The sequence below is a fragment of the Microtus ochrogaster genome, chromosome 6 (assembly GCF_000317375.1).
Source record: "Microtus ochrogaster isolate Prairie Vole_2 chromosome 6, MicOch1.0, whole genome shotgun sequence".
In the NCBI taxonomy this organism is placed as follows: Eukaryota; Metazoa; Chordata; class Mammalia; order Rodentia; family Cricetidae; genus Microtus; species Microtus ochrogaster.
Genome location: NC_022013.1, coordinates 24,264,039 through 24,290,946, shown reverse-complemented (window position 1 = coordinate 24,290,946; position 26,908 = coordinate 24,264,039). Strand labels below are relative to the sequence as shown.

At 47.2% G+C, this 26,908-nt stretch overlaps 1 protein-coding gene across 4 annotated transcripts in view; it reads left to right on the top strand.

Moving 5' to 3' along the window:
* Atp2b4 (ATPase plasma membrane Ca2+ transporting 4) overlaps positions 1-25,438 on the top strand; it is a 105,985-nt gene extending 80,547 nt beyond the window's left edge. For 2 of the 4 annotated variants that reach the window (XM_026779809.1, XM_013346742.2), the window contains 8 exons: positions 1,153-1,259; positions 7,191-7,382; positions 8,157-8,370; positions 9,531-9,742; positions 10,904-11,011; positions 12,510-12,686; positions 15,928-16,102; positions 20,813-25,438. In XM_026779809.1, the coding sequence (XP_026635610.1) occupies positions 1,153-1,259; positions 7,191-7,382; positions 8,157-8,370; positions 9,531-9,742; positions 10,904-11,011; positions 12,510-12,686; positions 15,928-16,102; positions 20,813-20,838 (1,211 nt within the window). In that variant the 3' untranslated portion in view covers positions 20,839-25,438. The remainder of the gene's footprint in view (positions 1-1,152; positions 1,260-7,190; positions 7,383-8,156; positions 8,371-9,530; positions 9,743-10,903; positions 11,012-12,509; positions 12,687-15,927; positions 16,103-20,812) is intronic. The other 2 variants (XM_026779808.1, XM_013346741.2) reach the window with 1 other exon arrangement.
* The last annotated feature ends 1,470 nt before the right edge of the window (positions 25,439-26,908 follow it).

The following is a 26,908-nucleotide window of genomic DNA, read 5'->3' as shown; positions in this document are numbered from 1 at the left end:
TGGAACTAGCTCTGTAGACCAGGCTGGCCTCAAACTCACAGAGATCCGCCTGCCTCTGCCTCCCGAGTGCTGGGATTAAAGGCGTGCGCCACCACACCCGACTTCGGGATATTTGACTTATAAAAGCACCGGCTAAGAGACTCTGGTACTCATGGGCTCACATGTGAAGAGCATGCACTGAACATGCTCTATGTGGAAGGCGAATCCCCTGTGATTCACACAGACAAACACCACCACAGTGCTCTTGTTTTCTCGGGTGAGGCATTTTGTGATTTCCCCTGGCGGCCACCATCTGGGGACGAGGCAGGAGGTTGTTGAGACAGGTTTTCATGTAACCCAGACTAGCCTCAAACTCCCTATATAGCTGAAGATGACCTAGAACTCCTAATCCTTCTGCCTTTGCTGCCCAGATACTGAGGTTCAGGGATGGACCATCACAGCTGTCTAGAGCTGGGGGGTAGGGATGTCAGTCCCTCGCTAGTAGGGTGAGATGGTACACTGGAACCCAGATGTCTGTCTTCAAAGCCATCTCATGCTTTCCCAACAACCTAGCTTCTGTGTAAGGCTCTGGGTGAAGACTGCCTTTCTCAGCTTGGGGTGACCTTGGTGAATCAATTGCCCTTGGATGGTTACTGTAGACCCGGCAGTAGAGAAAGAGTAGAGATGGGGGAGGAGACCGATAGTGTCCCTTTCATAGGAAACAGTACTTGCCACATGACCTCTGTCCTGAGAGTTTCCAGTGCTGTGAAGAGACATCATGACCACATACACTCTTATGAAAAAAAAAAAATTATGGTGGCTCGCTTACAGTTCAGAGGTTCAGTCCATTATCATCATGGTGGGACATGATGGCATGCAGGCAGACATGGTGCTGGAGAGGTAGCCTGGAGTAGCCAGAGGGAGCCTACATCTTGCAGGTAACTGGAAGTGGTGTCTGATGCTGGGAGTGGCTTGAACATAGGAAACCTAAAAGCCCACCCCCACAGTGACACACTTCCTCCAACAAGGTCCCACCTCCTAATTGTGCCACTCCCTTTAGGGGCCATTTTCTTTCAAACCGCCACAACCTCAGGCTGTGTGTGTGTGTGTGTGTGTGTGTGTGTGTGTGTGTGTGTGTGTGTGTTGACTGCTGTGTGTGTCTCTTTTTCCCAGGTATCATTGACAGCACGGTTGGGGAACAGCGACAGGTCGTGGCTGTCACCGGTGATGGGACAAATGATGGACCTGCTCTAAAGAAAGCAGATGTTGGCTTCGCCATGGTAAGCTCCCCAGGGTGGCCCGTCAGGAGCCAGGACAGGCTTCTGCCTCCTATTCCTTCACATCCTGCCTGCGCCCTTCTTCCTGTCTCCATCTCTCCTACCTACCTGGCCAACAATGTGTGTGGAAAACAGATGACAGCCATCGGGGACATCACATAGTGCCTCACCTGGGGAAACAAGAGCACTGTGGTACTGTTTGCCTGTGCAAATCACGGGAGATTCGGCTTCCACACAGAGCATGTTCAGTGCATACTCTGCACATGCAAGCCCATGAGTATTAGAACCTTGTGGCAAGTTATTTTATAACTCAAACCTCCCAAAGAGACATCTTGCTTCAGTAAGGTCAATGGGTGCTGAAGCGTTTGAGGTTTGGTTTGGTTTGAGGGTTTTTTGGCGGTGGTGATTGTAGGGCCCATTCCTACATTGTCAAGTGGTCAGAGAATTCTGAGAGACCTACAAGGCACAATTTGCACCTGCCACACAGAAGATGGTCACCTGGCTCTTTGATATAAAAACCTGACTTGACTATCAAAACGTTTTTGATAGTAAAAGTCATCCTACCAAGTGATCGGGATATGCTAATGTCATTCTGCTTCTTCTATTGTAAATTAGGAGGTTGCCTGGGGAAGAGGTGTTTTCAGTAGCATGATAAAACAGACAGAGGCAGGACAATGACCTAAGTCACCACCCCCAGGAAGTTTGTGTTACCTGTCCCCCTTAATTTACCTTGATATAAAAGCCATTTGGAAAATAAACGCAGGTGAATTTTGAGGATGTGGTTTCAGGATTTGAATAATACCTGACAACTCCCTCCCGATGCTGTCGTGTGAACTGTGCCTCATTTATTCCCACACCTCCACTCTGGTATAAGAAATGATTTATGTCCAGGCTGGTCCCCGACAGGTGATGGAGGCTTGACGGTTGTCGCAAGCACAGAAATTGGTTCTGACCTGCAGAGAAGCTTGGAAGTCCCCAGAGTACAAAGTGCATCCTCACATTCAAGGAGCTTATTGCTCCCAGACTCTCATCCAAGTCCACTGTGGTTGGGATCTAAGTGGAAGGGAATTTAGAGAGGTAAGTGTGAATGTGCGCGTGTGCACATGTGCGTGCGTGTGCGTGCCAGGGTCGTATTAGCCAGGTTTGGAGATGCACATTTGAGGTGTTGAAGCAGGAGGATCTCAGGTTCAAGACCAGCCTGGTCTATACAGGTAGTTCCAGATCAGCTTGGACAGTAAAGCACTATCTCAAAAAGAAAGAAAAGAGCCTATCTTTATGGAGCTCTTTTTGTGTGGTTACGTGTGTGTGTGTGTGTGTGTGTGTGTGTGTGTGTGTGTGTGTGTGAGCATATTCACTAGTATACTGATGCCCATGCAGGCCAGAGACAGTTGTGAGCCACCCAGTATGGGTGCTGGGATTCGAGCTCTGGTCCTCTAGAAGGGCAGTGCATGCTCTTAACCACCAAGCATTTCTCTAGCTCCTAGGTAGCTCGAAAAAAACAACAAACAAACCAAACACAGTTTTAATTCTAAGAAATGTCAAAAGCATGCCTAAGAAGTTAGTGTCATGTAATGAACCCCCATGGGCGTGCTCCTCTGCCTCAGTAATGATTGTGGCCCATCTTCTTCACAGACCACCCCACCAGTGTTCTCTATCCAGATCAATTCTCTTGTCAATTGTAGTCATCACATTTTAATAATCTCTAAATAATGCAAATTTAATGTGTGTAAAGAATTATAATAGAATTTCTCATTTAAAAGAAAAAGTGATGGGACTGGAGAAATGACTCAGAGGTTAAGAGCTCTTCCAGAGGCCCTCAGTTCAATTCCCAGCAACCACATGGTGGCTCACAACCATCTGTAATGAGATCCGGTGCTCTCTTCTGGCCTGCAGGCATACTGTCAGACAGAACACTGTATACACAATAAATAAATAAATCTAAAAAAAACAAAAAACAAAAAAAACAAGGGCTGCAGAGATGGCTCAGAGGTTAAGAGCACTGACTGCTCTTCTAAAGGTCTTGAGTTCAATTCCCAGCAACCATATGTTGGCTCACAGCCATCTGCAATGAGATCTGGTGCCCTCTTCTGGCCTGCAGGCACACATGGAGGAAGAATGTTGCATAACAATAAATAAATAAGTAAATAAATAAATAAATAAATAAATATTTTTAAAAAATGACAATTTCTTACTATTGCCAAATTCTAGTCAGTGTTTAAATTTCCCCCACTGACTCATAAATGTTTTGATGCTTTATCTGTCCAAATCAGAATCCAAATAGTATCCACACATTATAGCTGTCTGAAGCATCCATGGAGTGTCAGAATCCACAGCAGTGGCTCTCAAAGTGTATCCTATATGGGCCTGGAGAGACAGTTCAGTGGCAAAGAGCACTGTCTGCTCTAACAGAGGATGAAGACTCAATTCCTAGCACCCACAAAGCAATTCACAACAATCCGTAACTCTAGTTCCAGGGGATCTGACTCACTCTCTGGCAGGCACCAGGCACACCTGTGGTGCATATACCACTATGCAGGCAAAACATCTACACACATAAAATGATAAAGTTTTAAAACTGTATCCCAACTTCCAATGCACTAGCAGTTACCTGGAAACCTATGGAAATATCAACTCCCAGGCATCACCCCAGTCTGCTGAACCAGATGGCCTAGAGTTGGGGGTCCTAATGTGCCCTCATGTTTGAGAACTACTGATTTGATTTCAGCCTGTGTCCCAAAGAAGGAATGTGGAACCTGGCCTATGTACTCTGTGCACACATGGCTGTACTTGTTATAGATGTATGCTGAGGATACAGTTATTTTTTTAAATGATTTATTTAATTTTTATGTGCATTGGTATAAGGGTGTCAGATTCCTTGGAACTTGAGTTACAGACAGTTGTGAGCTAGCATGTGGGTGCTGAGAATTGAACTCAGGACCTCTGGAAGAATAGCCAGTACTCTCAACCACTGAGCCATCTCTCCAGCCCCCTGAGGATACAGTTAGATTCCAAGAGAAAGAGATGCTGGCAGAATCCAGAGGAACCCACATACAGCCTCCCTATGCTCCCCCTGCCACTAGAGGAGTCCATTCTTCCGTATTTGCCACACATCAGCAGTGTGTATGATGCCTCTGACAGGGAGGTCCCCCAGCTCTTATTAATACTGGCCTTTGGGGAACTTTCTAACACATACCAAAATCCCAGACTCCCTAAAGGGAAGTGGAAGCCAGATGATTTCAGCACATTCTGCCAAGTGTCTGTGGGCTACATGCAGCCGGGAATAGCCATGAATGCGGCCCAGCACAAAACTGTAAAACATACTCTACATATCATGAGATTGGGGGGAGGGGATGTATGTGGTGTTCGTTGTTGTTGTTGTTGTAACTCCATCACACCCTTTTAGAGTAAGAACTTGGTAGGTGACAGTGTTGTCACAATGTCAAAAGGTCGGACACACCTGACTGTGTGTGAGTGAGCTACCTCGTCTCAGTTATTAAGTGCTGGCCAGAGTATTCTGAGAGCCAAGTTCCCAGGAGCCAGCCCTTGCAAGTGGGCATCTCTTAGGATGGCAGCCTCAGGGCCACACACAGTTCCCTTCCACTTTAGTCCTAGTGGTTTTATGTTGAAGGAACTGGGTCTATTGTCTGCACAGATGGTTCTGTAGCACGAATGTGCTCACTGTATTCCTTTTCCTACAGTCTCCTGTAACGCGGATATTGTTTGGGCCCTTGGCATTGATTTGAGTGGGGTTTTATGTTTTGTTTGCGTCACTCCGGCCTCTATGTGTGTATGTGTCTGTGGACCCGCCAAGATATGGGCTTGGCGGTCAGAGAACAGCTTTGGAAAGTTGGTTTTCTTCCTCTGTGGGATGCTAGGATCAAACTCAAGTCATCAGGTTTGCATAACAAGGGCTTCTTACGAGATGGGGCTTACTATGTACCTGACTGGCCTGGAACTGGCTACTCTGTCTCAGGTACTGGGATTAAAGGTGTCCTGCCCTGCCACATCTGGTTTGGTTTTTGGTTTTTGCTTTGTTTGTTTGTTTTTCCCCCTCATTTTGGGTTTTGAGACATGGTCTGGCCTTCCCCGCAGTCTGTAGCCAAGGCTATCCTCATACTTGAAGCAGTCCTCCTGCCTCAGCGTTCTGGGGCCGGAGTCCTCAACGATACACCACTATGTATACTTGTACACATATACGCTAGGTATAAACCACTCTGTCTGGTGGTCCTATGTCTCCTTGGAGATTGTGAAGTGACAGTATTCTCAATTTATTTATTATGAACTTGAATAGTTACACAAAGCAAGATTTCCCTCCACCTCTGTCCTTACTCTGTGGTTCAGGCCCCACATAAAAGGCATTTTAAATGCTTGATTCTTTTCCTTTCCTTACCACCAATGGCTTGTTTTATTTTTTTGTTAAGTATTATTACAAACACATGATTTTCCCCCCCAGTACTGGGATTAAACCAACAGCCTCAAACATATCAAAGGAATGTCCTACCACTGAGGTATACCTCAGCCCAAACAAGGGAACGTGGATATATATTTGATGTGTTTCAATGCATTGCTCTTGTTTTTGTCTTGATGCTCAAATTGACCCTTAATTAGCCAGGAGGAGCCTCTTCAGTGTCTCTGAGTCCTTTTAATGTAACCCTGGGTGCCTTTTTATCGCTTTCTTGGTTTCTTGCCCAATCAGACACTGCAGAGAGATTGGGACTATTTCTCATTTATTTATTTCGGTTTTTCAAGGCAAGGATTCTCTGTGTAGCCCTGACTGTTCTGGAACTCACTCTGTAGACTGGGCTGGCCTCGAACTCACAGAGATCCACCTGTCTCTGCCTCATGAGCACTGGGGTTAAAGGTCTGTGCCACCACCAACCAGCTGGACCTATTTCTTATCTCGGATCTGACACCATGCATTTCTTCAGTGTGCCCTGCCTCATTTTAGTTACCCGCCACATTAGGGAACATGAGCAGAGCATGAAGGTGCGTCTTCCCTCTGAGCACACACCATCTCTGTAACCAAGCTAAAAGATGACCTTTCACAGCCTAGCTTGGTTTCTACATCTGTTTTTAAGATTAAATGCATCCTAAAGCAGTGTTCATGTTTCTCACTCAAATTTAAAATTCTGGAATGCTCACCTCCTAATTTATTTCTAGTTCTCTGCTTTGTTTCTACCTTCCCTGATTCTATATTTGTAGTTCTTAAGATAAAAGCTACAATTCCTAATGTTTTTAATGTAATTACTGTCAGTACGTTTTGAGCAGAAAGCTTACCTGAGAGCAGGTTGGAACATGAATCCAGGGTTACTGTGAAGACATGGACTGTCGGCCTAGAAAGTTTCCAGCCATTGACATAGCTATTCAAAAATCCTTCATGGGTCCTCAGTAACAGGGTTCTGAACAAGGACAGAACATTGTATGCTACAAGACCACTTTTCCTAGAACAAAGTGCACAGTTTCGGAAAGGTGCTGGGGAGACATGGACGTCAGTCTTGTTTGTGTGAAAAAACAAAGGAATTTGGAGGTAGAATAGATAGGACTTGCCCCCACCCTTTCAATTCTAAGGTTGAGGGAGTGGTAGGGTAGGGAGAAAGGACTTCTAAAAGATGTCTAATTCCTCATCTGGGGCAGCAGTCAGTCGATGATGTCAGACTCCAACTGTGTAATAGTCTCTTCTAATAGTGAGCAGCCATGGACCCAGGTGCCCCACACATCAACTCCATGTGTACTAGAGGATGATGGCCCTTCTCTTGCTCACTTTAGGGAATCGTCTCCATAGAGCAGCAGGAAAGTGTTTTCTGTTGTGGCTCTAGTGCCCTCTAGCACCTGTACCTGGTTCTGCGGCTTCTTAGAGGTCAATGTTCTTAGACCCCTGGGTTTCACAGGGTCTCCATTTAGCGGCTCACTGCCTGCCTTCCTCACCCACCTCAGGGTATTGCAGGCACAGATGTGGCTAAGGAGGCATCAGACATCATCCTGACCGATGACAACTTCACCAGCATCGTGAAGGCAGTGATGTGGGGACGGAACGTCTACGACAGCATTTCCAAGTTCCTGCAGTTCCAGCTGACGGTCAATGTGGTGGCTGTGATCGTGGCGTTCACTGGAGCCTGTATCACTCAGGTTGGGCGAGGCTCGGATGGCAGGGATGACTCAAGGGCTGAAGAACATAGGGTGGGGGGTTAAGGACAAGTGTTGCCCAGCACTGCTTGCAGTTAGATATACCAGGTTTATAGTCTCTGCCGTAATGGTTTGCCTTTTGGCAGAGACTGCTCATTCCTTCCTGGCCACCCAGACCCAAAATAATCCCACAGAAACTATATTATTTGCAATACTGTTTGACCAATAGCTTAAGCATGTTTCTAGTTAGCTCTTACATCTTAAATTTGCCCATTTCTATTATTTTATATTTTACCATGACGCTCGTGATATACTGGCAAGGTTCTAGCATGTCTGTCTCCTGCATATACGTGGCATCTCCCAGACTCCGCCTACTTTTTCCCAGCATTCAGTTTAGTCGTCCCCCCCCCAGTTCTATTCTGCCCTGCTGCAGACCAAAGCAACTTTTTTATTAACCAATGGTAACAGAACACATTCATAGCATACAGAGGGGAATCCCACATCATTCATCTACCATTAATTTAGCATTTTTTGTCAGTAACTATGAAGTACATTTATGTGGCTTATCTTTGTCTTTTCAGAGCAACCTTGCTAGGCAGATGTTATTTTCCCCTTACAGTGATGAGAACTAAATTTGTCAAGGTCAATCCATACCTAGGTAGCTAAATTCCAGGTCTAGTGGGTAATGGGAACTAAGCCCCCTCAAGGGAGTAATGGAGAGTGGGATGGGCTTGGTTTCTGGAGCAAGCTAAAAGGCCTGGTTCGTCTTCCTACCAGGATTCTCCGCTGAAAGCCGTGCAGATGCTGTGGGTTAACCTGATCATGGACACTTTTGCTTCACTGGCCCTGGCCACAGAGCCCCCTACCGAGTCTCTGCTGAGGCGTCGCCCCTACGGGAGAAACAAGCCCCTGATCTCACGCACTATGATGAAGAACATCTTGGGCCATGCAGTGTATCAACTCACGGTCGTCTTTGTCCTCGTCTTTGCTGGTGAGCCTCAGCGGGGGGATGGAGGGCAGCTGTTGGGTGTTAGCTCTGTTGGGGACAGAGAATGGCTGAGAAGAGAGGGTTGCTTGGTAGATGGTGAAGTACAAGCCAATGTAATAGCAGCTTCACCCATGAGTGCTGCCTGGACATTCCCAACACACAGCCACTGTGCGCATTGCTTTCTGTCACGCCACACTGCAGGGAAACAGATACCAACTCACCGTCAAAATCAGATAGGGTGGACCAGAGGCAACATCTAAAATGTTTCAATAATGGGACCTGGAGAAAGAGTTCCTCACTTAAAAGCACCTATTCCTTTTGCAGAGGACTCAGGTTCAGCTTCCAGCACCCACATGGTTCACAGCCATCTGTGAATCCAGTCCCAGGGGATTTGCTGCCCCTTCCAGTGGCACCAGGCACACACATGGATCACAGGCATACATACAGACGAAACACTTGTACGCATAAAATAAAACACATAAATCTAAAATAATTTGTAAATGTTTTATTTTCAAAACAAAATGTTCAATATCTAGCATAACTCAGCGGCTGGCCAGTTAAAATGGACTTTCTAACGGTCAGAAGCTACCAGCATGGTTGTCCTAACATGTTCTGTCTTAGCCAGAACCCTCACTGAGACCTCAGTCCATAGTGAGAATTCTGATTGGTCTTAATAATAACAACCCAGAGTCAGATATTGGAGCAAATGCTGAAAGATTAGAGAAGTAAAGAAGCCAGCCACTACAGAGACTTTTTACCTCTACTGAATCCTCAGGCCAAGTGGGCAAGATCCTATCTCTATGAGTCCTCAGATTGAATGACTTGAGCTCCTGTCTCCTCCCACCTTATACCTTTCTCTCTGCCCAGCCGTGTCCCTTCCTGACTCCACCTCCCTAGTGCTGCAGTTAAAAGTGTGTGACTCCCAAGTACAGGGATTAAAGGTGTGAGCCACAGCCTGGCTCTGTTTCTCTTTTAGACTGGATCAATTTCAAGTAGCCCAGCATGGTCTTGGCTGGGATTAAAGGTGTGTGCCGCCACTGCCTGGCCTCTATGGCTAACTAGAGGCTAGCTCCACACTCTGAGTCAGGCAAGCTTTATTTGTTACAGCACAGACAAGACATCACCATAACGGTCATCCTCTAAAACTTGTCCTGCCCCACTAGGCGATAAACTGTTCGACATTGACAGTGGCAGGAAGGCGCCTCTCCATTCCCCGCCCAGCCAGCACTACACCATTGTCTTCAACACCTTTGTGCTGATGCAGCTCTTCAACGAGATCAACTCCCGCAAGATCCACGGCGAGAAGAACGTCTTTGCGGGCATCTACCGCAACGTCATCTTCTGCTCTGTGGTTTTAGGCACGTTCATCTGCCAGGTGAGATTCTGTCTGGAGCTGGGGTAGGAGGGCTGGGGCCTGGAGAGCAGAAGCCAGGCCTCTGATGTGCCCAAGATGAGGAGAGAGGGAGTTCTGGGGACCACGGCTGTGAGTAAACAGGCTGGGACTCTAGGTTTGCTTCCACGTGCACCTTGTTCTAGAACTGAGCCCAGTCAGGTGCTCCAGGGCAAGGTAGCATGTGACCCACAAATGTGGCTTGTAGAATACTTTCATGATCTCTCTAAATGTACTGATCAGCTCTTATAGTGACCAAGAGAAGGGCCACTATCTTCTACCCCCTTTCCGTGCCTGCACACGTAAGATGTGTATGTACAGGTAATATTAGCTCCCCACCCCTGCCCTTTTGTTCTGAATGGATTTATGCTTGAAATGTCACCTGATTCACAGAGGAAAGAGTGATGGGTTAGCGCGTGTGCAGCTGCTGTGCTAACCAAGGCCTGGGCTCCCGTCACGGGAAGTAGGGTCAGGAGCACAGCTGCCTGGTAGTGGGAAGATGAGTCCCTTCCTTCTTGCCATAATCAGAGATTCGCGAAGGCACGTGGTTACAAAGGACTATGAGCAGGTCACAGCACAAAAGCACATCCTCCCAGGGCTGGAGACCCGGCTCAGCAGTGTTTGAATTCCAGCACCCTTATCATTTTTGACCCACCATCACCTGTAACTCTAGCTGACCTGACACTCTTCTGGCTTCTGTGACACATGGATCAGAGTACAGACCCACACATAAACACACACACACACACACACACACACACAATCTCAAAAATAAGCTGGCTTTTCTCTTAGCAAAGCCCCACCCTCCACCCCGTTCCCGACTCTGTTCCTCTTCTTGCTGTGCCTTCTCTCTGTCACCTGTTGGCTTCCAGCCTCCTCTGCTCTGACCAGACCGTATATTAATCACTGTCACGATAGTCATGTGACAGCGTGAGTCCCATTGAAGTGCTTTAAAAAGAGTGTGTCTGTCACCCTTCACTTCTAGAGTTTTTCTTTCCTGTGCCACAAGAATATCAGGACTTGTCCCACTTGGGCCCTGCAGGGGGCACTGTGGTCTCGGCCGCCTTGTCAGTCTTGGTGGGTGAAGGGCTGACTCCCCCCATGAGTTGCTTCTGTCATGGTGGGCTGCCCTTTGCTCTGTTTCAGATTCTCATCGTGGAATTTGGGGGTAAGCCCTTCAGCTGTACGAACCTCAACATGGAGCAGTGGATGTGGTGTCTCTTCATAGGGATTGGAGAACTTCTGTGGGGTCAGGTGAGTGTGGGGTGCCCTCTACAGATCCTGGGGCTGCGGACCTCTCAGCTCTGAAGGAAAGGGACAAGTGACCACAGTCACCTAGCTCCTGTTTTACCTCCTCTCCCTCTCCTTCCCTCCAGCATGGTTTCAAGCTCCTTCCATCTCGGGGTGCCGGGTTGGGGTGCCTTCATTTCAGGGGGTTATGTTCTCTGCCCATGCTTAGGGGCTGCAAAAACTTAGGGATTTTCAAACAGAAATAGAAATTTTCCATTAAAAAATAAATCTGAGGGTCTTGAAAGTAGAAGAGTTCACAGAGCCGGCAACATTCATTACAGATGTTTGTGAGCCACCATGCGCCTGGGAATTGAGCTCATGACCTCTGGAAGAGCAGCAGTATTCTTAACCGCTGAGCCATCTCTCCAGTCCCTTTTTAAAGATTTATTTATTTATTATATATACAGTGTTTTGCCTGCATGCCAGAAGAGGGCGCCAGATCTTACTACAGATGGTTGTGAGCCAGCATGTGGTTGCTGGGAATTGAACTCAGAATTCCCAGAAGAAACAATCAGTGCTCTTAAACACTGAGCCATTTCTCCAGCCCCACCCTTCTCCTTTTCACAAGCTGAGCAGCCATGGGCAAGTTACTTAACCACTCCATTTATCAGGGACCTCAACATAGGATAACAGCGTCATCACTAATTGTGACTCTACAAAAAATATGGCAATACCTGTTACAAGTACTTAGTAAGTGTTAATATTAATTACAATAATGTCAGCTTAGCTAGGAGTTTCATCCTTCCCTTAATACCTGGGTCCTTCTTTGCAGATCTCAAGTCTCAACTGAGAATCTCTTAGTGCCCCTTCACAGACTAAGGATGGGATTAAGGAAGGGGCGAAACTCTTAGCTAACTGTCTTCCTATTCCTTTCTCAGCCCCTCAACTCCAAGCATACGATGTACCTTCCTCCCAGCTTGGTTTGCCCAGACCCCATTTCATCTTCCCTCTGTGTGCCTGCCTTGTAATTTGTTGTCTTAAAAGACAAGGCTCACAGCCGGGCGGTGGTGGCGCACGCCTTTAATCCCAGCACTCGGGAGGCAGAGACAGGCGGATCTCTGTGAGTTCGAGGCCAGCCTGGTCTACAAAGGGAGTTCCAAGACAGGCTCCAAAGCTACAAAGAAAACCCTGTCTCGAAAAACCAAAAAAAAAAAAAAAAAAAAAAAAAAGACAAGGCGCTCACACTGAGAAGAAAGACCCAAGAGAGAGAGACAGAGTGAGTGTGGAAAGGCACAGGGCTAAGTGGTTATGGGAATTAAGTCCCCTTCTGTATGTCTGTGAATGCTGGCACCTTCCTGAGAGCTGACAGCTGGAACAATTGGTTAACAGATTGGTGATTCTTGGTGCTCCCCTGGTGGGAAAGGCTTAGGGCAGAGGAGCCTCCTGGGGGCCTGGCCCAGGTCAGCTAACATCTCTTCTTCTCCCATTTGGCTGTTGCCCCATTTGCTGCCACTGCTCTCAGGTCATCTCGGCCATACCCACCCAGTCTCTCAAGTTCCTGAAGGAGGCTGGACATGGCGCTGCCAAGGAGGAGATCACCAAGGATGCCGAGGGACTGGAGGAGATTGATCTTGCTGAGATGGAGTTGCGCAGGGGCCAGGTGCTCTGGGTCCGTGGCCTGAGCCGGATTCAGACTCAGGTACTCTGTAGTAGCTTGTTATTACCCTGAGGGAAACAATCTCCCCATCCTGGGAAGAAATAGAAAAGCAGAGATTCCCAGCAGTCTTACCCTTTCCTAAGGCTCGCTGCTGAAAGGCAGCCTGTGATCCATAGCTTCAGGGGTCAACAGAGCCAGAGGTCTCTGTGGGACTCCTCTTGGAGGTCCCTAAGTTCCTCAGCTGTGGTTGGCCCTACAGCCCACCCCTCAGGTCTGTCGGTGAAACTGCCTTCCCACATAAAGTCTATTGCAACCCTAGTCTAGACCTCAACACAGGAAATGTGTAGCCCTTCCCTGCCCCCTAAGAAGGAATAAGAGACCCCGTTTTCATACTCCGCACCCCTGGCAGTCACTCGACGTGACCTTCATTTTACTGTTGTATTGGAAGCTGTTACCTAGGGTCTTTGATAAAGAAACTCACCTGCCTACCTTGTCCTGGTTGATGTAAGGCCTCTCTGGGGAACCTGATGATTAAGTAGGTATGAACAACAGTCTCTCCGTTGATATCTTTTGAAGGATTCAGACTTGCTTCCCAAAGAGGAAGATGCTGTCCTTTTTTTCTGACCCCTTTCCCTTCTTGTCATTTCTGAAATGGAGTACAAGTAAGTCCCCTGCTTGTCACCCTAACCGTAGCTTTTTTTTCTCCACTTTCCTCACATAACTACCTTGTGGGTGAACGGACTGGCCTTGGCATTGACGATGCTTTTCCTCTGCTCCAGCCCCTCGACCCTGTCCTCTTTTAGTCTCAAGGTTCCTGAGCAAACCTCCCGTTCTAAGATCTCAAGGGGACTCTGCGGAGCAAGGCCTGTTTCTTCCTCCTAGTTGGCTAGAGATCCCGAAAATATCTTATTTTCAAAAACTGACCTTGGATTGGTTTAGAAAATGGCTTGGCCGCCCCACCATACACACACATCCGCCCTTAGTGCACAGGGAAGAGCAATGAATGCACACCATCCACTGTTTACTCAGTAGGAATTGTCCTTCCCTGAACAAGACACCAGGTAGAAACGTGGATGAGATACAGGTAGGGAACTCTGGGGCTCCTTTCCTCCCTCTGCCCGGAAGGGAATCGAATCGTGACCTGCAGGCTGCCTCATGATGTCATGTCCCCACTTCTGCCGGCCCACCCTCCACTGAGTCCCTTGGGTGACTCAGCACCTTGACTCCCACCTCTAAAGCCCCCATTGCTGTCCTTTGGGTCTGTTCTTTTCGAAATAACCTCTTTGCTTTTCTTCCCTTCAGGAACACCTGCCTCCTCTTCTACCGTGTGATTGTTTTGTTTTGTTTTTCCTAGCCAGGATCCCTCATTCCAGAGCCTCCTGGCTTCTTGCCAGTCTTCCTCTGGGGAGCAGAGATTCATGGACCTTCCCCCCTCCCTTCACTGCCAGTGCCCGTTCCCTCACCTGTACTCCTGTTCAGTCCCACTGCACGTGGAGTTTTAGTCATCCCTCTTTCCCTGCTAGAGCAGACAGTAGCTGGGAATTGGCTTTAAAGCCTAAATTTGAGACCAAGCATGGTGGTACCTGTCTACAATCTTAGCACCCAGGAGACTGAGGGTTTCTAGTTCCAGGCCAACCTCCAGAACAGGGAAGCAGAAGCCTAGACTTAGGCTCCAAGGGCAGTCTATTAAAGATGCCTTGACATGATCCATCCCTGCCACTGCTGTTGGCACTCTGAGACGAAGATGCACCTTCCATGTCTGAAGCCCTCCCACCCCATCCGTTGCTCAGCCTCGGTGGGGGCCTAACAAAAACCCTTTACTGTCAAACTGCTGGTCCAGATTGCCCGTCCCATTGCAGCAGGTCGGATGGGAGGTGTTACCAAACTACTGCTTAGTCCTGGTTGGGATTTCTAGGCGTTTCTTCCCTCTCCCTTTACCCTTTAGTTTGGGGGAGGTAAAAGCACTAGAAAGCAAATATTTGAAGAATTAAAGGGCTGGACTCTTAGAACAGTGAACATGACATGCAATTTCATCGTGGAAGTTGAACCTTGTAACTCTGTATGCAACTAGAAAATAGCCTCTTCTTCCACCGAAACAGGAAAGCTCCTAAGTGAGGAAAGGGTGGTGCTTTAGCCTTGGCCTCCACCCGAGGCCACCCCTAAGCACTTAATGGCTTCCCACAGAGGCTTTGCAGACTAGAAGAGACATCTGCCTCATCTTCTGTGCATGCAGTCACAAGACAGAGACAGTGCCTTTCCCGTCCTTCTGGACTGTTCCTACGGGGATCCGACCAGCTCTCAGAAGGATAAACGAATCCCCTTCTGTTTGTTCCTTATGACTTAGGGATCAAAGAGAAGGCTAGGAGATTGATGAAGACCCCCACATCACAGTCTCTGTGGGGAAAGTGATGGAATTAATTGTCTCCATCCTTGAGGCAGAGGCAGCTGAAAGCCAGAGGCCTGATCTGATAGGCAGGTACATTTGGAGAGCTCTAGCCTCCAGGCGCTGGCGCCTCTGTGGCTGGTGCCAGACCTCCTGCCTGCCTGTGAAGGTCTCCAGTCTTAAGTAATGCCGTGAGTGGATTTCTAAGAGGCCACCTGAGCTCCAGAGGAAGACTGGTCATGAAAGATGCCGCCCAAACTAAGCAAGTCATTCTAAGAGTCTTTCCACCATGGCTGCTGTGTGTGGACTACTCACTCTGCTGCCCATGTTTCTTTAAGTGTGTGTTATTTTCCTGGAAATTTTGTAATAATAGTTGACTTATCTAAACTAGTTGGTTTAGAGGCTCCTGAACCCTAAATTTCACTAATCCATACTTCGCTTCCAGTATGTCAAATTGACTGCCTTTTTTAAAAATTAATTAATTTTTGAAATTATATTTAATTAATTTAAATTTTCATTTAATTTACATACTGACCACAGTTTCTGCCTGCCTTATTTTTAAGAGGACAGGTCAAAATGACAAATAAACTCCTGGCCTCCCTCTAGCTGTTAGTGGTAGGGAGAAGTTCCTTTAGGTTTTCAAGGCCTTTGGACACCTGTCCATCCTAGGCCAGAGGGGTCATAGCTGGGTGTTTGAAAATCCATAGCAAAGTGTTCCTTAAATGAAGGGTGATATACAGTTAATGCCCTCCCAACCTCACCCTCACCTGCTGCTCTGGGTTTGAGGGACTAGCCCTCTGGCTTTCTGCCCCCCTCCTTGCCCCACCCTCCTGACCCCACCTTCCTCTTCCTCCCTTCTTTCTGTGGAGCAAAGCTGTCTTATTCTCTGATTCTTTGCAGATTGAAGTAATTAACACATTCCAGACGGGAGCCTCTTTTAAGGGAGCCCTAAAGCGACAGAACGTGAGCCAACACCTTGATATAAAACTGGTTCCTAGCTCCTATTCAGCCGCACTTGCACCAGTCAAATCCTCCCCTTCCACCTCTTCCGCCGTTACATCTCCTCCTGTGGGCAGTGAGTGAGAGTCTGTTACAATGCATGATTCGCTAAAGCAACCACCAGAGAGCACGTGGCGTCTACTTTAACCAACCGTGGTTACTTGTCCTTTTTATTCCCCCCCCACACCCTTTGATCTTTTGACTTAAAGGAAGAAAAGACAAAAAGAAAGAGAGACCCCAGTCCCTGCTAAAACCAGGCTATATGACCTTTCGTTTTATTGTTTTAATGTTGGAAAGTTACTAAACCTTAGCGATTTTAAAGACAATAACCCTGTTTTCTGATTGCTCCCCTGCTTTGCTTGCTGCTGCTTTTCTTGAGCTGCTTTGTTTTGCTTTGCTTTGCTTTGTCTGGCTTCAGGCTTGTTTGGTGCCTTGTCCCTCTCCTCCTCTTCTGGGTCTAACTCTTTAGCTATGAGGTCAGTCCCAGTGAAGACCTAGGAAGCCTCTTCACTTGGGGGCGAGGGAGAGCCTCTGCCCACAGGTCCTTAACCAGGGCCTGCCCTAATGGAGCCAGGACTGAGCTTGTTCAATCACTGCAGTCCTTTTGGCTACCACTGCACTGTCAGCTGGCCACAAAAGCACTAACTAGGTTGGAGAGGGGAAGTTAGTTCAACCTGTGTTGTCTTAGCTCTCAGTGGTGACCTTCAATATAACTCTAGTTCATGAATCAATTAATTCACAAATGAGTAGAAGAAATCAAAATTTTCTGGCCCGTGAGGTCGTAGGTGGCACCCCGGCACTCAGTACTATGAGGTAAGAAGATTATGAGTTTGAACGTTTCTGAAGAGCCTCCCCCTCATCTTTTCATCTAGTTTGATTGTTCGGCAACCAGTCCTTTGTATCATATCTTGCACTTTCAATTTTAGGAAACTGTCTGTACAGACTTACTTAATAGCTGTCAGATTTCAGACTAGGGCTTGCCGTTCTCATTAGTAGATTGTCGAATGCTTGCTAAGGCCTTCCTACTTTCTGGTCGTTTTACTTTCCCCGAATAGGAAGCAGAGGGGATGTGTCATCATTATAGCGCCTGGTGAGGAAGGTTCTCCACCATCACACATATTCTGGACTTTAAATACTTGAGTGTCCAGTCCTTCCTTCCCCACGGCCAGCCCTAGGTCACATGGCCTGTGGTTCACATGACTGTGAGCAGGTTTTCTGAGCTTAACTTGCTTCTGCCTGCTAGCTAATCATAAGAGTTCTGGTAGGAGACACGACTGAAGGTGGATGTCTGCGGGCTTCTTTAGGCCCAAAGGCACTAGATAAGCCTCTCCCTCTGGTCCTTCCGCGTTCCTCACTTAATCCCCTTCTAACAAGTTTCAGTCCTGCTTAGTCATTCATTTCTCTTGCAGAAAGGGCTAGTGCTGGCTGTTCCAGCCACAGACTTGATGGTAGAGACCAGGGGACTTAGAGGAGCTGTCAGACCCCATGCCCTGACCCCCCAAAACTTAGACCGAAGGAGAGAGAGCACACCTGCTCCTTCTCTAGCTTGTCCCTTCCCTGGAGCTCCCAGGAATTGCAGTCGTGTATTTAAACCCTCTTCCCCGTTCCAGAGCTCTTGAACCTGCGAGTCCCATCTCCCTAAGCTCTCTAAGGCTTCCATCCAGAAGCTTCTCTACCCCTAAGCAATGACAGGGGAGTAGAAAAGCACAGTATTCTAGTGCATCAGACCGTGCGCTGAGCTCCAAAGGGTGCTCCACACTCTCCTGGAGGTCCAGCCTACTTTGGGCTCCTGCCTTATGAAGGAGTCACCTTTCAATCAGCCCCTCAGGAAGCATTTCCCAGAGGTTTTGAGAACTGATGTTCAAAGACAGAAGCATTGGCTTAAGTGAGGAGTGTCTGAGGCTGTCCCTGTCCCCTTTCCAGCTCCACCAGCTGTCCCTTGCCCCCACATACTTCTCACGCACCAGACCCTGTGCTCCAAGCACAGAGGATGCCAGCCCTGGATCAATTGGTGATGTCCTATGTGACTGTCCATCAGCACCTCTTCCCTGAGCCTGTGCTGGAGTTGAGTTCCTCCATCCCTCAGCCTCACTCCGACCCCCTGGGCCAGGTGCCCTCGCTCCTTGTCCTCGCTCCTATACCGGTAGCTAGTTCCCATTGCTCTCTGGAAGTCCTGAACTCTAACCGAATGACTGGTCTTTGCTTCTCTCAAAGGTTTCCCTCCCCCCCAGCCTGCCCATCCCTCTTCACTTGTATCTCCTTTGTTTGTTTGCCCATCAGAGTGTTATCAATTGCCCCAACGAGGGAAAGGAAAAGTCAGAAAACAAGCTCAGACCCTCTGACACTGATTTTCACAAATCAACTCTTTTTCTGTTGGATTTCACACATAATTGTTGCGATAGAGTGTCCAGTTGCTTTAAGAAAAGAAAGAAAGAAAGAAAGAAAGAAAGAAAGAAAGAAAGAAAGGAAGGAAGGAAGGAAGGAAGGAAGGAAGGAAGGAAGAAAGGAAGAAAGGAAGAAAGGAAGAAAGGAAGAAAGGAAGAAAGGAAGAAAGGAAAAGACCCAGAAGCAACAAATTTAAAACTCAGTAATGTGGAAGACAGTGAACTAGTGACACAAAGGTCCCTGCCCTCCTCTGTGACTCTGAGAACTGTGAAGATAGCAATAGCAGATAAAAGCACTGCTATCATACATACCTACTAAAGAGAGGGTTTCGGTCCTGTGCCTTGGCCAAAGTAGCTATCTATACCAGGACTAGGAGAGAGGGCATTGAGTTTGAGCTCACTTAATCTAGCTTGTGTTACTCAAATATTTCAAGAATAGGTTACAGAAAAGTCTGGGACCACACAAAGGTTAGAGGTGGCCTCCCTTCTGCCTAATCTTATGCAGATCTGAGCAGGGGCAACCTGCCTGGTGGAATTCACCAGAAGATGGTCAACAGAACCACAGAAGAATGGAGAGCAGGCCCTCACTGTTGTTCCACGAGGTTCCAAGGGCCCTTCTGCTTCTTGTGTACGCTGCAGTGTTGAGCTGACAGTTGAGTGGCAGAGTCCCTTGCCTTCTATGCTCTGAGCACTCCAGTCATGGGTGACACTGTAGGCTACAGAGGAGAGAGGCCAAGGAAGGGCAGCCTTGGTCAAAGAAGAGAGAAGCATGGTTCTGATGGTGAGGCTGCTGGAGGCAGTGTCTTTACGGCATCTGTAGAATGATGAGAGGTCCTGGGACAGGAAATCCAGCTGGTTTATTTGGCTGTTTGTGTGTGCTGCTACCTCCATATTCTTGCTTCTTCTCCAGGAATAAATAAATAATGTGTATATACACACATATATATGTATGTATATATGTGTATATATGTGTGTGTATAAACATAGATATATATATATATATAATATATTAAACAGCAGAAGAATAAAAGAGACACTTTTACCCCAACACCCACTACTTCTTAACCTTCTCCCGATCTTAACAACTTCTGCTTAACATCATTGCTCCTCTCTTTTCTGAGGGAGAATGTATCTGAACCAAACTAGGATTGACAGCTTGCCCCAGTGAAAACCATCCCATCACCTCCTGCCTTTCCTGGTCTCCTTTCTGTGTTCTCTCTGGCATCCAGTCCCCCCACACACACCAATCTACCAGCCCAGATTCTAGCCCACACTTGAGAGACACCGTTCAGAAATGTAGAATTAGCAAAGCAAACCAACAACCCAAACACCAAACAAGTTGATGCTTCTGATTAAGTAAAGCTGCTCTCAGGGTTGATTGCAGTTGTCTGCTGTGGACTCCTGACTTCTGTGTGGTAAAAGACAGAGTGACGGGAGTGTGTTCGCCCACTCACCCAGGAACACTGCAGAGTGTCTGCTTTCTTCATTCTTTTCAACTGTCCTATCAGAAAAGCCACTTATTTGTAGGCGGCCTCCTGGGTCGGGTTTCTCTTCTGGTCCTCCACTTCTTCACACAAGGTCACGTTCCTCATCACAGTATGCAAATGGCTGGGCAAAGCAGCACACATTTTCACAGTGGGTCTGGGCAGCATTGCTGTGGATCAGACATGGATGTGCACTTGAATGGTGAACACCGGGCCTTCTTCAGTAGTCAGGGCAAGGCTTCTTTTCACACCTGTGTTTTATCTGCATCTTTCAGGAGAAGCAGGAGCTCTGTTTTTGATGGGGAGGAGGCACAGTCGGGGTTGTGGGGGTATAAAGATGTGCATGTCTTCTGACTGAACAGTTAGGGACTTTTAATTTCCTGCATGCTGTGGAATGAAGACTGGTTTGTCTGCTGGCTGCACAGTATCCACGGTCACTTGTCACCCAGTGTTTATTGGTGAATGTTGGCTCTTTGAGGGGGCTTAAACACAAAACGAAACTACAGTGTGTAATTCTCCCATCCCACATCCACAAAAGGTTTGGCTTCCATACAGAAGGCAACCTGTGTGGATTGTCTTTTAGGCTTGTCCATTAATGTCACCTAGTTCCAACACGCTGTCCTCTACCCAAAAGAACTAATGAATCTCTTGGTTTGATTTCATTTTAAGAGTGGGTTGTTTGGAAATGCTAAGTTTGCCTTGTGCTACTTTATAGAATGCACCCTTTGAAATGTCCTTATTGTCTGCCTCACTCGCTCACGCCTTGTGCCTGAGTTTTGAGGTGTGTGGTTTGGGTTGTTGAGCATTAATGTTTTGTAGCGGGGTTTTGTTTCTTTCCTTAAACCACTAGTTTTTCTTGTTCTGCTTGCCAATTCTCACCTCTCTATCTTCTCATCCTTTCTTGTTCCCCTGGTATAGATCCAAGTGGTCAAAATGTTCCATAGTTACCCTGGAATGAAATCCAGGAACAAAAGCTCCATTCACCACTTCATGACCCAACCTGGATACAATGCAGATGATGAACCTCTACCGTCCTTCATAGATGATCACGAGGAAGACCCTGGATTGGTTCCTAAGTCGGGGACTAAGGTGCTCCTATTGGATGGTGAGGCCACTCCCAATGACAACAAAAACAACAATGCTGTGGATGGCAATCAAGTGCAGACCATTGCCTCCCATGCCGACAGCCCTCTGCAAAGCCTGGAGACATCAGTTTGAACTTCTGTTCTCTGATTCCCGCCCCTGCTTTCCCTGTTTCTTTTCTCATCCATCCCGCCTATGAGGTGATGATGGGACTTTGTCACTGTTGTGTCAGCTGCTCCTAAGTGTGTGAGAACCCCTACCTGGCCATGAGGAAACAACACAGACCGACAAGGATTAGGTCAAACCCTGGGCAGGGAGCGGTAGATCTACTCCTTAGTTGTAACAGTTGTTATTTTTGAAGAAATGATGACAATCCTCCCAGCATCACCCAACCCAAAGTTTCCACGGGGTTCCCACCTGTGTCACCACCTCCTGACTTGGAGATTTTATGAGTTTCTGCCATTTACAAGCTAAATCGTGAGCTCAGGGAGAGACAAATACCCTGTGTTTGTGTTTCAGTAGACTGATTATTCTTAGAACATTTTTTCCTGTTTTGAAAATATACACCCTAAGGCCAGTAGCTCTTCCTACCCCTCAGTCTGACCTCCCCAAGGTTCTTTGGTTCTTATATGACCCTTATCATCCTTCCTCTTACTCTTTTTATTTTTTTCTCCAAGTTTTGGTAATTAAGAGAATGGAAAGGGCATAGACAAGTTGAGTCAACTTTGGCCCATTTTAGCCCCAATAGAACCTTTCATTTTGTTCTAGAGGCAGACAGATTTCTTTTCTAAAATGGTCTTTTTCGAGTAAATGAGCTGGTGAAATATTTCCCTATTTTCATCAGGTCAGTTCTGACTTCCAAATGTCCACCTCTCTCTTTGGGTGTATAGGGGGTTTTAAGTGCCAGGGAAATCAGCCGTGAGCATGAAGGTTTCTTGTGTATAATATATAGTCTTTACCATGGGCCTGAGCTTCCTCCTTGCCTAAGGTAGTAGCCAAAGAGTGAATGGGGCATGACCTTGCCTCCTAGCTGGATGAGGAGTTTCGGGACCAACATGGGGCAGGCCTAGGACCAGAAATCACGGAAGCAGACTATTTTCAAGAGTATGCCAAGGCTCTCACAGGGCAGAAGCTGATTGTTGGAGGAATGAGGATTAAGAAACCTTGGGAGGGGCTGAAGCACCAATCCATTGGGATCTAAGAAACCTCCCCTCAGGTTAGGCACCTGCGTACCAGCTTGGACATTCTCTTCTCTTTCCTATTTCTATGCTTTGCTGTGTCCCACAATATTTTCCACCTCTAAAGGAGACCCCCCCAACTTTTGCAAATATTCCAATGTTGAAAATATGCATCCGAAAGAGGAGGCTCCCTGACAGTGTTCTGATTCAAGGAGCAAAGGCCCAGAAAGCCCCTGCCTCCTCTCTCCTGGCTTTCACACTCCTGTTTTCGAGCCTCCAGCAGCGAGCGTCTCCACTGCTGCCCAGGAAAGTCCGTGCCTCCCCCCCCCCCCCGAACACTGCCCAAAGCATCCTCTGCCCGCCCACCTCTCAGGAGCTGGGAACTTCACCAAAAGGGACTTCACCTTACTGGGACAAGGTGGAGGCACATCCCCGGGTGTTCCATGTGTATCCCTGCTCTGCTGACGTAAGTATTTTGTGCAGGTGGACCAAATTTATGTCCCCAAGTCCCATCTCCCATTAGATCAGTGAAGCCTGCCTTCCACCTTCGAGGGTGGTGGACGTAGAGGAGGATGCGTGAGGCTCATGAGAACTCCAGGCTTTCTCTCAGGAGAGAAAAGCAGGAGGAACCTGTCCACTCCTAGCCTTTCTTCTAGAGATCTTCCTCCCTCCCCACTTTTCACCCAAACTGCCAAGGTAGAGTGGGTGAAGAAGCAGCCACCATTCCACACCCATTGCAGCGTAATCCATCGTTACAGGCAACAGGGAGAAAGCTTTGACTGGGGTTTGTAAAGCGGACCCACGTCAGCAGTCTTTCCTCGTGGGGCACAAACAGCTCACTGGAGTTGTTAATTATTCACACAAACAGACACACACACACTCTCTTAAGTACATTAAAAGATTTGATTCTGCCAACTCTTCTATTACCTCAGATTGTTTTTACAAAGCAAGCCAATAACAAGCTTCGAAGGCCATTTTACCATCCTTGCTCCCAAGAGACTTTTGTGGTGCCTGGCAGGTCACTCTTGAGGGCTTTATGTCTACTTTTCAAAGTCAATAGCTTTGTGTGTGTGTGTGTGTGTTTATGTGTGTGCGTGCGCACGTGCACATGTGTATGTATGTGCGTGTTCTAGTTTCTATAGTAAGAGAGAAAATATAGAAATATTATGCAAAAAATATAGTTTTCTTTAGATCAAAAACTAATATTTTTGAGTCAGCCATATATATACATATATATATATATATATATATTGTTTAAAAAATTTCAAATAAAGTGCCGTCATGGAACACCATAGAGGGGAGCACACGGCCAGCTGTTTGACATGACAGGTGGCTCAATATATTTATAATTGGTTTAAAAAAATAATATACCTTACTTCCTTTCTCCGAACAGCCATCTTTATATTTAGGAAAAAAATTGTTGGGTTCTAGACTTTTTTAATATAAATTTTGTTGATGTGGAATTGAGTAAGTTCAAGTGTTTCTGTGCATATATTTTTATGTGTTCTTCTATTCAGTTTCAGTGATCCAGACGGCAGTGAGTAAATATGACGGAAGTTAGTAACAGTTTCCCCTAAATGGTGCTGTGGATTTGAAAGCAGTCTGATGGGGAGAAAGAGAATATGTCCTAGAGCCCTCCTTCGATAAACCTAGAAAAACTGGGTAAGAACTTGCAGGTAGTGAGGGAAATACCCGGAAAGAGGCTTCTCAACTGTCAGGGCGTGGATGTATGCTGCCATGGAGGAGTGCCAGGCTTGTTGCTAACCAGGGGCGAGGGCCAGTTGGGCTTCTGGGAGGACTTAGCTGGCCGAACGGTGTCAATGAGAGTCCCTCCTGGTCGGCAAGGGAACTGGTGTGGGGCTTGCTTTTCTTTATGCTTCTTTGACTTCCCCTTCCCCCTAGAGTGACCCCATTGGTGAGTTTATGTGCACGAATCTGAGTTGGGACGCCTTTCTGTTTTGTATAATACAGCAGATGGGAGACTGAGCTCCTAATTGGAAGCGATAAGTACAGCAGTGGCTGCTTCCAGCTCTGTCTGACGGTTTGAGGACTAGGTCTGTCTCAACAACCCTTCACTGTCCTTTAAATTGCTTTTTCCATCCCAAAGGATGTAAGAGAAACCAACTAGACCCCCTCTGGGCACTTGTAGATTCCTCAAGTTTGGGTTTATATTTTCCTTCAAGCTTTAGGGGACAGTTTCATCGATCAATAAGAGTGATTATCTCACTGCCAAAAATCCAAAGGGGCACACAAGCTTGAATGCCTGGATCCTCTCCTGTACCCCCCGTTTCATCCTCTCCTGTACCCCAGTTTCATCCTCTCCTGTACCCAGTTTCATCCTCTCCTGTACCCCCGTTTCATCCTCTCCTGTACCCCCGTTTCATCCTCTCCTGTACCCGCGTTTCATCCTCTCCTGTACCCCCCGTTTCATCCTCTTCTGTATCCCCCCACACACACACACTTCTTCCCATCCCTTGCTTTGCAGTTGAAGCTACATGTCGTACCATCCTGTCTGCACACTCAGTCACCTTCTGTGTCTAGCATCCACCCCATGGCACTGGTGTTGGGAAGGGGGAGCACTTATAATGCCTGCTGTTCTAAAGCCATCCCAGTCTCTTCTTCGGTAGACCGGACACCCACCCTCCCTCCCATTTAGCTCAGAGCCAGGACTCTTGCCTTCCCAGCTCTGCAGATAGGAGGCCTGCTGTCCCCTTTCTTCTTCTTGGGAGAGGCGGAGAGAGGTGAGCTCCTGCAGCTGAATTGGCCTTTGGTTTATGTTTTCTCCCCATATGTATATATGCCATATGTAAATATGCCATATATATGTGCCAACGAATTGATTTATGTCATCTTTTGTAAGCGGCATGCAGATAGGAAGTTTGAGTTTCTTCTCAGTAACTAGTATAATGAGCACTGGTATTTTTGTACAAAAGAAAAAGAAAAAAAACAGAAAATTGACTGTTGTAGTCTGCATGACAGACATGATATCAAAACAATCTATACCCTAGCATGCGTTGCCATAGTTTGCAGTTCAGCTTAACAGTGCACCCAACCTGTATTTGCATTTGATATTATTTAAGCTCTATGTATAATGTTTTGCATGTATTTATATGGTTCTTGGGGGGGAATGCTATAACTGACAAATCTGTAATGCAAATGTATCGTCCCACTGACCTGGGAAGAAGAGGAGTTTGAAAATGGGTAATTTTTTTGGAACCAATAAAGCTTTTTGCTGATGTGCAGAAACCAATGCCATGCACTGAAAATAAAAACCTGTGCCCACTTGTAATGCGCTGTCTCCCGTGTGTTTCCACTTTTGGCTCACACCGCTGGGGCTGCTGGGGCTGAGGAGGATTTTGCCTTTGTAGAGCAAACACAGGGCCCAAGCCTGTCCTTTCCCATGGCATGCTTTCTTCAGAGGCCCACAGTCCTGGGGACCAGCCTCATTCCCCTGAAGAGCCAGGTTTTCTGCACACTCCATGGCTAGAGTTGGGTAGAACTCACCATCCAAGTCCTGGGAAGCAGATGCCTTGGGAAGGATGAGCAAGAGGATGCCTGGCTTAGGTCCTCCTCCTCCTCCTCCTCCTCCTCGGGAAGACCCCTCCTCCTTGTTCCCCTCTCCTTCTCACCTTCCGCCCAGCTTCTGCTTCTCCTTAAAGTGTCTTTTAACATGCTGAGTCCCCCTTAAGGTAACTGCTCTTCCTGCGGACAGGACATTCTCCACCACCCACCTCCTCCGCCCACAGTTGTTCCATTGGTTACACTTTGGCATCACGACTGCTGTGAGACTCCAGTTTCCAGTCAAAGAAGACAGACCATTTACCTGTCAGAGCTCTCAGATCACCCCTTGGGGCTCTCACTCAGGTATACAGTCACGTCCCTGCTCCCTTCTAAGTCAAGCCCTCTAGAAGAGAACCTGTCTCTTGTCCAGGGTTCCTTAGGAAAGGTCTGTTGGTGAAGCACAGCCAGTGTTCTCTGGTGGCCTCTCTAAGATGTTCTGGAGGCTCCGATTCAAAAGCAGGGACTGACCTAGATGCAAAAGACTCTTGCAGGCTACGTCTTTAAGAAAAAAAAATTTTGATGTGTATGAGTGTTTTGCCTGTATGTGTGTCTGTGCTTCTCATACCTGGTGCCCAAAGAGGCCAGAAGGTATCTTGGACATGTTTGGAAGCTTCCATGTGGATGCTGGGAGCAAGTGCTATTTATTTATTTATTTATTTATTTATTTATTTATTTATTTATTTATTTATTTATATGAGACAGGGTTTCTCTGTAGCTTTGGAGCTTGCCCTGCCCCCTGGCCCTCACTCTGTACACCATGCTGGCTTTGAACTCACAGAGATCCACCTGCCTCTGCCTCCCAAGTGCTGGGATTAAGGCCTATGCCGCCACTGCCTGGCATAACAAGTGTTCTTAACCACTGAACCATCTCTCGAGCCCTCAGGCTAAGAATTCTCTATCCCCAGCTTTTTTGCCTGTCCTAGCTGCTCTCTGTAGGCATAGACATGTGGACAGCTTAGTTTCTTTAAAATGGAGGCTAGGGGGCTGGAGAGATGGCTCAGTGGTTAAGAGCATTGCCTGCTCTTCCAAAGGTCCTAAGTTCAATTCCCAGCAACCACATAGCTCACAACCATCTGTGATGGGGTCTGGTGCCCTCTTCTGGCCTGCAGGCATACACACAGAATATTGTATACATAATAAATAAATAAATATTTTTTAAAAATACACAGAGAAACCCTGTCCTTAAAAACAA